Source organism: Neofelis nebulosa, chromosome 16 (genome assembly GCF_028018385.1).
Source record: "Neofelis nebulosa isolate mNeoNeb1 chromosome 16, mNeoNeb1.pri, whole genome shotgun sequence".
Lineage (NCBI taxonomy): Eukaryota > Metazoa > Chordata > Mammalia > Carnivora > Felidae > Neofelis > Neofelis nebulosa.
The window spans coordinates 39,284,968-39,296,540 of NC_080797.1; the positions used below are offsets into that span (position 1 = coordinate 39,284,968).

The following is an 11,573-nucleotide window of genomic DNA, read 5'->3' on the forward strand; positions in this document are numbered from 1 at the left end:
CCTTTCACTTTCACACATGCTCTCCTGGTTTACTAGTACTTTTTATTTCAATAATTAAAAGACCACCTCCACATAGACTATCTCATTTACTCCTTATAACAATCCTGTTGAGGGGCGCCTGGCTGGCTCAGTCGGCAGAGCATGTGACTCTTGATCTCAGGGTTGTGAGTTCGAGCCCTGTGCTGCGTGCAGAGATTACTTAAAAATAAATCTTGGGGCGCCTGGGTGGCTCTGTCAGTCAAGCACCTGACTCTTGATTTTGGCTCAATTCATGATCTCAGTTGTGAGATCGAGCCCTGTCTGGCTCCAAGCTGGGCATGGAGTCTGCTTAAGACTCTCTCTCTCTCTCTCTCTCTCTCTCTCTCTCTCTCTCTAAGGGCCGCTGGGTGGCTCAGTTGGTTAAGCGTCCAGCTTCAGCTCAGGTCACAATCTCACAGCTTGTGGGTTTGAGCCCTGAGTCAGGCTCTGTGCTGAGAGAGCCCGGAGCCTGCTTTGGATTCGCTGTCTCCCTCTCCCTCTGTCCCTCCCCTGCTCACGTTCTGTCTCTTTCTCTCAAAAATAAACATTAAAGGGGCGCCTGGGTGGCGCAGTCGGTTAAGCGTCCGACTTCAGCCAGGTCACGATCTCGCGGTCCGTGAGTTCGAGCCCCGCGTCAGGCTCTGGGCTGATGGCTCGGAGCCTGGAGCCTGTTTCCGATTCTGTGTCTCCCTCTCTCTCTGCCCCTCCCCCGTTCATGCTCTGTCTCTCTCTGTCCAAAAATAAATAAAAAACGTTGAAAAAAAAATTAAAAAAAAAATAAAATAAAATAAACATTAAAAAAAAAAAAAGTTCTGTATCGTTTTGTTGAGAGAGAATGCCCCTCCCCTGCTATGTGCACACACGAGCTCTCTCTCAAGAATAAATAAATAATAGATAGATACCATAAAAATAAAATAAACAATCTTGTTGAAAAAGGCATATCTCCCTTTTACAGATAAAGACTGAGTCTTAAAGAGATCACACAGCAATAGTGATGATGTCAGGATTCGAAACCTGCTAGTTTGACCCCCAAATTCACATTCTAAACATGACATTGAACTGCCTGATTTCCAGCAGGTCACAGGATAAACTTGATAACTTTGAGTATGTCAGAGTAGAGCTTTATGATAAATCTGTTTGTGAAAAACAAACAAACATGCAGACAAAGAGATAATCCACATGAAAATATAATTTATTTTAGAGTTGGAACAGAAAGAGTACATTCACCACCCAGTGACCTATGCCTCGTATTTATTTGAGTTCATATTTCTGTAAGGCAAATAGTACGAACCCTGTTTTAACATGTTCCTCGGTTTTACGTGGCCCGAGAACTCCCTTAACCATTAGGTTAAGAGCTTCTGGTTTGGACCCAGGCAGACTTGGGTTCAAATACTGACTTTACCTCTTAACCAAATATGTCAAACTGAAGAAAGCCGTTCTGTGAAATGAGGTAATCTGTAAAATGGGGGTAATAATACCTACTTAAAGGGTTGTCCTAAGGATTAAATCACATAACAGTTGAAGGAACCTGACACAATGCTTGCCATATGGTGAGGCTTCTATCAATGGTAGTTTATAACACTAAAGCCAAGAGCGAGTTGGTAATCTCAGAGATATGCAAATCCAGTTACATGGTGAAGCCACCATAGGAACTCAAGTCTGTGTCATCCACACTCTTTCCATTATACTATGTTGGCAAGCTGTTTTAAGTCTCAAGAGTCCAGAGTTCCAACTCTCCAGATGAGTATAATTTTTAATATTTTTCTATTATAAATGTAATATACTCATAAAAATATAAATCAACCTTACTTACTACACAATCCAGAATTAACCATTAATAAAATTAACCATTTTATTTTCTTCACAATCCAGAATTAACCATTAATATTTTATTTTCTTCCTATCCACATTTTCTGTAAAGGTTTCCTAACTCATATACTTTCACCGGCAACAGTATAGGACAGGGCTTGGCTCCCATTAATAAAAAGAATTCTGCTCTTTTGATAGATGTCAAACGGTGTGCCTAACCTACTATATGATTAGCGGAATTAAAAATTCTTTCCTTCTATGTGTATTTCTTCTTTAGCGGATTGCCTGTGCCTGTTCTTTGCTTGTTTTTCTACAGGGGTATTAAGTGTTTCATCCTTCGAATTTGCTTTTCACAATACAAAAAAATACAAAAAAAAAAAAAAAAATCTGGCTGGTAGTCCAGGACTGCTGAACTCCGGCCAAAGACCACAAAACCCCGATCGCCCACTAGCGAACTTTATAGACCAGCGGGCGCCTTTTTTCTCCAAGGTGGAAGCAAGGCTTCCACAAATCACGAGGGCGCGAATTGCTGCAAAGGCGTTGGCTCTCCCGGCTTCTGGAGGAACGTCTCGCGGGATCTCAGCCGTCCTTGGGGCCTCAGACTGAACTACAAATCCCGATATACAATGCGCCTCAAGGCCCAAGCGCCCGAATGAAGGCTCAGGTCCAAGGTCATGTGTCTAACTGCGTAAGACGCCCGGTCATCTCTCCCACGCCTTTTTCTGCAGCTTCCACCTTGGCCGCCATTTTGTGAGGGAGGTTATGGAACCTCTGAGCCCCGCCGACTCTATGGTTGAGCATTTCGGGGATCTACCAATCGGAAGCCAGATCTCGGAGGAAAACCCCGCCTTCACCCGCATGGAGGCGGGAACTGCCACGAAGCTCCTGTGGAGAGAGAGGAAGAAGCTGCGGAAAGCCAATAAGAAAGGAGGACTTGAGGACGCTAGCCAATAGGGATGCGGGGGGATTGCGGCCAATGAGAGTGGTGGGACCTCGGGACACGTGGGTGGGGGAGCTGGACGCTGAGACCTAGAGCTAAAGCTGGGAGGTGAGTCAGTCACCTTGAGCGGGGCAAGCGCTGTGGTCCGAGCAGGGGCAGCGGGGCAGTGGGAGTGCAGGTGACTTGGGGCCGGAAGCCAGCGATTGGCAGGGGTGTGGGCTGGGCTGTGCGAAAGGGCGTTTGCCCCCACGGCCGGGAGAAGCGATGGGCGTCTATATCCTTAACTATTAATGTTAATTCCCAACGGTAATGAGCGATTAACTGTCCCCACTAAGGCGGGCCGAGGACAGCTGTGTAAAATGGGCAAGACTCTGCACGGCACCTACCCAGTAGCTGCCTCCAAAAGTCTTCCCGGGAGACCATCCTCTTTAGCAACATTTCCTTCCTGGGGTTCGGGCCTTTTTCCTCTACTGAAGATCTCCGTGACCTTCCTTTGCAGATCCTTTCGCGCTATCCTCTGACCTCTAATGCCCTCCTCATCTGGGGCACGGTGCAAGGAACAACGTGGTCCAGGGAGGACGGGCGGGGTGTAGGAGACGACCGAAGGGCGCCACTATAAGCAAACGACTAGGTTGTCAATGAATCTTTTTTTCCTCTGCAGAGTGAGAAAATGCAGACCACCGGGGCACTACTCATTCCTTCTGCTCTGGTAAGCTGCGGCTCCGGTGTGATCTGTAGTGCCCGATGTGGGAGCCATCGATGTTTAATGAATGAACTGAGAGGAGCTTGACATCGTGATGATGTTGGCTCTCTGGGGAGGCCCTAGTGATGCAGTTAACCCCTGTTTATTGAGACGTGTACACCAAGCTTTCTTGGCTTTGGAATGTGATCGGAGTCTGGATATGACCTTTACCCCCATTCTGGCTTGGCCATAGCCGGAGAGCCCACGGAGGCGGTCATTCTCAACCTCGGCTGCGTGTTGGAATCATCTGGGGATCTTTGAAAAATCCTGATGGCCAGGCTACACCCTATGGTGGTGGAATCCATGCATCTGTATTTTTTAGAACTCCCCAGGTGATTCTCATGTTCAGCCATGTTTGAGAACCACGGCCTTCCACTGAAATATTTCAAGAAAGCCACGTTACAGAGGGCTCTGCTTAGATGGTTGTTGTTTCAGGCGCCTCACCAGGCTTACTGGCCCAGTCCATTCAGGGAGTGTAACAGTGAGTACACTTCAACAAAATAAGATTTCCCCCTTCTGATTCATTGGTGACCTGGCTCCAAACCCTCCTACCCGGTTTGATGTTAGTGTGGGTTCTTGTTCCCTTCTGACATACCGACAAGGGCTGTGCCCATGGAAGTGAACTTTGGTACCTGCTTTTAAATGGGAAAGTTGCCACCGCCAACTACACCTGGGTCTCAGGGCAGCGGTCTCTGGTGCAGGCCTATCCGGTAGGAACAGGAATACATTAATTGACCTTGAAATATATTGGGCTTCTTTCCTGTTGGTACTTGTAGTTGTTTTTGACAGAAGTTCGGCCTGTGGGTTTTTCTGTACCCCTTGCTTGATCTGGAGCATGTGTCTTTCACTTTACAGATCCGCTGTTGTACCAGGGATCTCATCCGGCCTGTGTCTGCATCCTTCTTGAGTAGGTCAGAGATCCCATCTAAACAGGTAAAGGAATATGGGCCCTCTTATAAATTTGCCCAGAGGCACCTGGCTGGCTCAGACGGTGGAGCATGTGACTCTTTATCACAGGGTTGTACGTTTGACAACGTCCCTACCACGGGTGTAGAGATTACTTAAAAATAAAATCTTGGGAGGGGCACCTGGGTGGCTCAGTCGGTTAAGCGTCCGACTTCCGCTCAGGTCATGATCTCACAGTTTGTGAGTTCGAGCCCCGCGTTGGGCTCTGTGCTGACAGCTCAGAGCCTGGAGCCCGCTTCAGATTCTGTGTCTCCCTCTCTCTCTGCCCCTTCCCTGCTCATGCTGTGTCTCTCTCTGTCTCAAAAATAAATAAACATTAAAAAAATAAAATAAATAAATAAATAAATAAAGTAAAATCTTGGGAAATAATTAATTTCTCCAGAGAGGGGTTCTTCAAGATAGTGGACTGCGGGCCAAAGGGGGAGGACAGACAACCCATGGTGCCTTAACGGTTCTGAGTGCCCCAAGGTGAGAGCACCAGAGGTGTGAGGTTTGCAAAAGTGAGGAGGTCTCCCTGGCCCCTGGTCTGAAAATGGGCCCCGAGACTAATTCCCGGCATGCCCTGCAACCTGGGCAGGCTATACCTGCCAGGCAGTTTGCCAACGGTTTCGGGGCCCCGGTAGGTCGGGTCGGGATGGAGTCAGCCACCTGTCCTTAGGCCTCACTACCTCTCCTTCCCGACTTGCCCCTCTAGCCGTTCTACCGCAGCTCCCCGCTCCAGGTGGCCCGGCGGGAGTTCCAGACCAGTGTCGTCTCCCGGGACATTGACACAGCAGCCAAGTTTATTGGCGCCGGGGCTGCCACAGTTGGTGTGGCTGGCTCAGGGGCTGGCATCGGAACAGTGTTTGGCAGCCTGATCATTGGCTATGCCAGGTAAGATGGGGGGTGGCCTAGAGCATCTCCTAACATAAATGCCACCCTGTCTGGGGGAGGCCTCAGCGGGAGCTCCCACTAGCTTGGGAGGGATTTCATCGACCTCCTGTTCTCTCCAGGGATCTCCGAATCAGAATTTAAATGCCTTTCCAGCCTGAGTCATTTAAACTTAACCTTGTTGGCACGCTGCTTCCCTGTCCAGATCCCCAGGATATAGACAGGCTAGGCCCTTTCCCAGTTTCAGCAGCCCCCGGTCACCTAACTGACGCGCGTCCTCTCTCCCTCCCCTCTTCCTCTCCCCTTGGCTGGCATCGATCTCTTGTCCCTGCCAGGAACCCGTCTCTCAAGCAGCAACTCTTCTCCTATGCCATTCTGGGCTTTGCCCTGTCTGAGGCCATGGGGCTCTTCTGTTTGATGGTCGCCTTCCTCATCCTCTTCGCCATGTGAGGTTCCACGAGGGTCGCCCACCCGTCCCTGCTGCTTGGACTTCAGGCCGTGCCTGGTGCTGGAGTGTGCTAAGCTTTACCATTAAACACAACGTTTCTGTAAACCCATATGCCTGCGCCTCTCTCCTTTGCCCCTGGGGGGCGGGGGGGGGGGGGAGGGGCTTGGTGGAAAGGAGGGACAGGGGAGCGGGAGCGGGTCACCAGTTGGCGGTTTGGAACTCCCCAGGGCTGAGAAATAGCACTGCAGTGATGTAAGAACATGGAGGGTTCCCTTCGCTCCCCGGAGGGAGCACGGACTTGCCTGAGTGATTGGTGCTTGTTTTTCCCTTCAAATTTAATACAACGATAGGTCACCCTTTCGAGGGGCCTAATTTGCACCAAGGTCTCATCCGAGTGTTTTACGTGTGTGTCAGCCACCCTAGAATTCTAGGTACAGTGGTTATACCTGTTGGGCACATGAGGGGACTGAGGCTTAGGGAAGCACAGCGTAACGCGCGTCCAGTGTGACAGAGCTGGTCAGTGGAAGAACTGGGGAGCCCACCTCAGGCCTTTAACCCTTTAACTGCCTGTGTTGTCCCGTCTATTTTCACTGTGGTCACACAATGAAGGTGGCACGGACAGGGAAACCGTCCCAAAGAAGTTACAGAGGCCCGTTGGAAAGAAATGGAGGGGCGCCTCCTGGCTGCGTTTAGCCCCACTTGTACGTTTCATTTTCATTCTCAGTTAGCCTTCCTTTGAGTGTCTGAACGTTCTGGGAGGTACAGTCCCTTTTCTTGGAGAATTTACAATCTTAGCCTTGGGAGGGGTAAGAAGGGTGAGGTTTTTTTTTTTTCCGTTGTTTGGTTTTGTTGGGGTTTTTTTTGTTTTTTGTTTTTTTTTGGTTGGTTGGTTGGTTGGTTGGTTTTTGGTTGAACCAACTAACGAATTGCTTAGAGAGCCTTGTGCCCATCTTTATCTCAGCCTGTGCCCAGCAGGCTTCCCCAGCTTGGCTAACGCGGGGCTGACGGCCCAGCTGGTAAGTCCATAGCTGCTGCTTCCGTTAGCTACAGCCCGAGCAAAACGTACCACGCTTTGCCTCCAATTGGATGGCTTCTAAAGGAGTAAAAGTGGGGTCCGCTTGTGAAAACCCTATCCCTCAACTTAACTCACAACTTGGGGGAGACAGTGAAACCAAGAATATCCCTAATTAACGTCAAGAACACCTTCTTAGCTGAAGGGCAGCTAGCAAAGAGGGTTAAAGACCAAAAACTGTGAGTTTAATAAGAATGGATTGAATTGATATGCAAAGAACAATCCTCAAGTGGGGTAAATAAACACCCTGCTAGTTGTCCCGGGGAAGGCAAGGAAATCTAAGGGCCTGCCCTTAAGGAGTTTGGGGCCTGAAGAGAGTCCTTAAACCATGAACAGTATTGCAGGACTGTGAACAGTAAACGGTACTGCACGTTGAATACCTGGGTATGAAAGCTGCGTGCTATAGACGAGGAAAAGCAAGGAAGCTAGTGTTGTAATAACAGCTAACGTTTGAGGACCTGTATGTCTGGCATAGTGCTAAGCACTTTCTGTGAATGGCTTCCAACATCCCTATGAAATAAGTCATTTGGTGGGTAAGGAAAAAGAAAGGCAGGTGTGGGAACCTGTGAAAGGCACGCGGCAGATTAGTGAAGCCGGAATTCAAATTCCAGAACCCAGGCTCTTAGCACTGTGCCGATTCCTCTAAGCTTCACAGAAGTGCACCGACGTGCTCCGTATCACACACAGCAGGCCATGGATTCCAGTCCAGGCCCCTCTAAGACTCATTCAACAAGCGATGGTCAGCTGCCACAGGGTTTCTCAACCTTGGCACGTCTGGGGCCAGACGATTCATTGTTGTGGTGGGTTGTCCTGCTTTGGTCCTCTTAGCCTCTTTACCTTAAGTAACTCTCTCAAGGTTGTCCACAGCAAGCCAGTGACAGACCCTGAAGCGGAGCCCAGGAACCTCCAGGCAAAAGACAAGGAATGGAACTAAGGTCGAACTGGCCGCCGAGGTGTCCCCAAGGGAGCAATGGATTAACTGGTAATGTTATGAAAACGGAACGGAGTAACCCTTAGGGATGTCAGGCTGGCATCCTTCCCAGGTCGCTACCCTCTAATGGTAATCAAGGCGTGGCCTCCAGGGAAGATAGTTTTTGCCAAGGGGCTGGCGGGAATTTACCTTGGTCATCGGCTCCAAACAGCCTTGGAATCGCTGGACTTACGAGTTTAAATCAGCCAAGTTGAGAAGGTAGTTGGTGGACCCGTGGAACCCTAGAGAATCAGGGGAGAATGCTCCCCCGCCTGTAGCAAGGCTAGTCAGTCCATTACCAATGAGATTTTTTAGTCTATGGTCCGTGGGCGGAACCATTTTGCTTAGTGCAAAATATTGGTAAGTAGACACAGAGGTGTATTGAGAGAGGACCCATTATGTTCATTATATTCTCAAGAGAGGTAGTGACCACTACCTTAAGAGTTCAGCATGGATTTGGGACTCAGAGGGGAGTGCAAACGCCATCCCTGCCACTTCCTAACTGGGTGGTTCACTCCCCTGAGACTCAATTTCCTCATCTCTAAAATGGGGATGAGGACAATTCATGGTGGTTGGGACAACCACGTGAGCTAATACAAGTAAACACATACAAAAAACAATTTAATATAGCTATTATTACTCAGAAGCCTCAAACCGCCAGTCCAAGTTCTGAGTTTTCCTTTTAGTCCAGGGTTTATGACCTGGATGGGAGCTCTTAATCTATCCCTGGCATCGAGCCCAAGACCAAAGGCCGGGGGCCCTGTAGGGAAAGGACTGCTCCGGAGGGGCACAGGACTTTGGGGAAGGGAGGAGAAGGATCTTCGTGATTTAGCTTTTTTAGACAGGGTGGAGTGACCTGAACTCTAGGACACTCGCTGGCCTCCGTCCTTGGGGGGGGGGGGGGGGGACACTTGCCTTGAGGTCATGAGCAAGGTGCTACCAAATTTTGTTGCACTAAGAGATGGCTCAGTGCAGGGCACTCTCCAGTGCTTGGATCCAAATTCAGGTGGGAAGATCACTTAGTTGGTCATCTATCCCCAGAGGACATGGGAGAGGCTTCAGAAGGCACACTCCTGCCCTCTGGCCACGTTGCCAGAAAAGCCGCCAGGTGTTTTCTTACAAAAGCCGGTCAACACTGGACGAAGTAATGCCAGCTTGAAACATTCTGCTCGCCTCTTCCTGGCCCTTCTCGTCCCCAGCTTAGAGGCTTCCTGGAGTTTCCCCTGGTAAGTGGTGAGCTGGTCCTTTAAGCAGCTGCCGTGCTCTACAGCCCGGTCAGGCCTTGACTTGAAGATTCATTGTGCAAGCTTGGCCCAGCCCCTTGGAAAGAAAATGGAGGGGGGGGGGCGGAAGGAGGGAGAATTCTAGAGATCATTCATGGCCGGTGGGGGAGGCCAACTGGCTACCATGGCCTCATTTCCTCTCTGTCCCCAGGTCTGCAGCAGTCACTGAATGTCAGTTCCTAGAGATACAGGATGGGTGCCCCATGTTTTCTGCCCTCGATTATGTCATTTGCAGTAGCTAGACAGATGAGCAACCAAACCACTAAAGTAAAAAGTAGGTGCTATAATAAAGGCATGAATTACTCCCGAGGATGGAGTAATTGTAAATGACTCGTTAATAGTAATAACTACGCCTGGAGGTGGTAAGGTTTGGCAGAGAACGTAGTATTCCAACCTGCCTCGACGATGAGTAAGACTAAGAGTTAATAATTATTGAACAGTCACTCCGGCCAGGGATGGTGCACATTCATTCTCACATCATCACATCATCTCTGCTTTATAGCTACTGTCATGTGACCAATATGACTGATGAGGAACAGAGGCTCAGAGTTTCAAAAACTAGGATTTCCGCTGGTAGAGTAGAGGGGAGGAGTATTCCAGATAGAGAAAATATGAGCAAAGGGGCGCCTGGGTGGCTCAGTCGGTGAAGCGTCCGGCTTCGGCTCAGGTCACGATCTGGCGGTTCCTGAGTTCGAGCCCCGCGTCGGGCTGTGCCGCTGACAGCTTGGAGCCCGGAGCCTGCTTCGGATTCTGGGTCTCCCTCTCTCTCTGGCCCTTCCCTTCTCAAGCTCTGTCTCTCTGTCTCTCAAAATAGATAAACATTAAAAAAATTTTAAAAAAAGAAAAAATATGAGCAAAGGCCTGGAGGAGAGACGGAACATGGGCAAATGGGAGGCTAATTATTTGGACGGTGCTTGCCACTCTACAAAACATTTCTGGGATTGTCACACATCATCCTCAGAAAAGCTCTGAGAGGTAGGAATCCTCACCATCCTCTGGATGCAGAAATAGACTCAAAAGAGGATATGTGCAGAGAGGTACAGATGAAGAGCTGGGGTCTCTTTCCTCTGGATCTAAGGTAAATGTTTTGTTTCCATTGAAAACAACAGTCCAGTAGTAAGGAGGGGACCACACCCAGGAACCCTCTCACCCCGTAGGCCAACTTCAGGCCTCTGCAGTCTGGAGCCGTGGAGTAATGGAGTATTGTTTTTCTTGGTGTGAGATTATCAGCGAGTCGACTTTTGACCATCTTCCTAAATAAACAATACCCAAACAAAATTCCAGAATCCTCCAAACATGAATAAAACATAATCCAAATAGGCAATAGTGGTTAGAACTTTTTCTCTGGAGGGGCAGCTGGGGGGCTCAGTTGGGTGACTCTTGATTTCGGCTCACATCACGATCTCACGGTTCATGGGTTCAAGCCTTGCCCGGGGCTCCACTCGGGTAGAGCCTGCTTGGGATTCTCTCTCTGGCCCTCCCCCACTCTCGCGCGCGCGCGCGCGCACACACACACACACACACACTCTCTCTCTCTCTCTCTCTCTCTCTCTCTCTCTCTCTCAAAATAAATACATTAAAAAAAAAACAAAACAAAACAAAAAAACTTTTTCTCTGGAGTCAGACAGATTTGGCTTACAGCCCCAAATCTGTTGCTTGCTCTCAGCGTGACTTGTGTGAAGTGACAGAACCTCTGTAAGCCTCTGTTTTTCCATCTATCAGAAGGGACTAATAATAGTACTTCATAGAGTCGTTGAAAGGAATAAATAAGACAAGGTATACAAAGTACTTGGCACATATTAAGCACTCAATAAATGTCAGCTAAAGAAACAAACGTCGAGCCTCAATAAATGTTCCCCATTATCATGCAAGTCCATGGTCCCTTACTGGAAAATTCACGACACAGTGAAAACTGGACTTCTCTTCTAAAAAACAAGCCGGGAGGCTAAATATAATAGAGTGCGGCTAGTTGTTTGGCTTGTATGAATATTCATACACTTTGCTGTCGAAATACCAATGTTGTTACTGGGTGCTGCTCCAGACCTTCCTGGGAGCGTTACTCTAAATTCTGAAACACATCTGGCCAAGGGTGTCCCGATAAGACTATGAGCCTGTGTTCTTGCCAGGGAGACAAGGGAAAGCTTTTTTTAGAAGGCTTCTGTTTTTCTTAGCCCATAGTATGGTCTTTCACCTTACATGTCTCAGGGGTCTTGAGGAAGCCTCCCAGAATTGAAACTCACAGTCCCTGGATTCCTGTGTATTCAAGGACTTGTGGGAAGAAAGAAAAAAAAAAAAAAAACAGACACGAGCCTGGAGTCAGGAGGCCTGATTTTTCTTCCTTTTACCAAGCTTCTCTAGGTCTGTTTCGTTATTCCTATGGCAACGCCTAGCAACAGTGCCTGGCATTTAGTAGCCCCTCCATAAATGTATATTGGATACACTCAAATGCGGGAGT

The 11,573-nt window shown here is 48.8% G+C and overlaps 1 protein-coding gene across 2 annotated transcripts; it reads left to right on the top strand.

Annotated features, from left to right (window-relative positions):
- The first annotated feature begins 2,794 nt into the window (after positions 1 to 2,794).
- Positions 2,795 to 5,898, top strand: ATP5MC1 (ATP synthase membrane subunit c locus 1). 2 transcript variants are annotated; one of them, XM_058703877.1, is made up of 5 exons: positions 2,795 to 2,875; positions 3,429 to 3,476; positions 4,365 to 4,442; positions 5,170 to 5,348; positions 5,681 to 5,898. In XM_058703877.1, exons 2-5 carry the CDS (start codon positions 3,438 to 3,440, stop codon positions 5,793 to 5,795), a joined length of 411 nt encoding a protein of 136 aa, XP_058559860.1. In that variant the 5' UTR covers positions 2,795 to 2,875; positions 3,429 to 3,437; the 3' UTR covers positions 5,796 to 5,898. The 2 variants fall into 2 exon arrangements, with proteins under 2 accessions (XP_058559860.1, XP_058559858.1); XM_058703875.1 differs by having other exon boundaries at positions 2,842 to 2,945.
- The last annotated feature ends 5,675 nt before the right edge of the window (positions 5,899 to 11,573 follow it).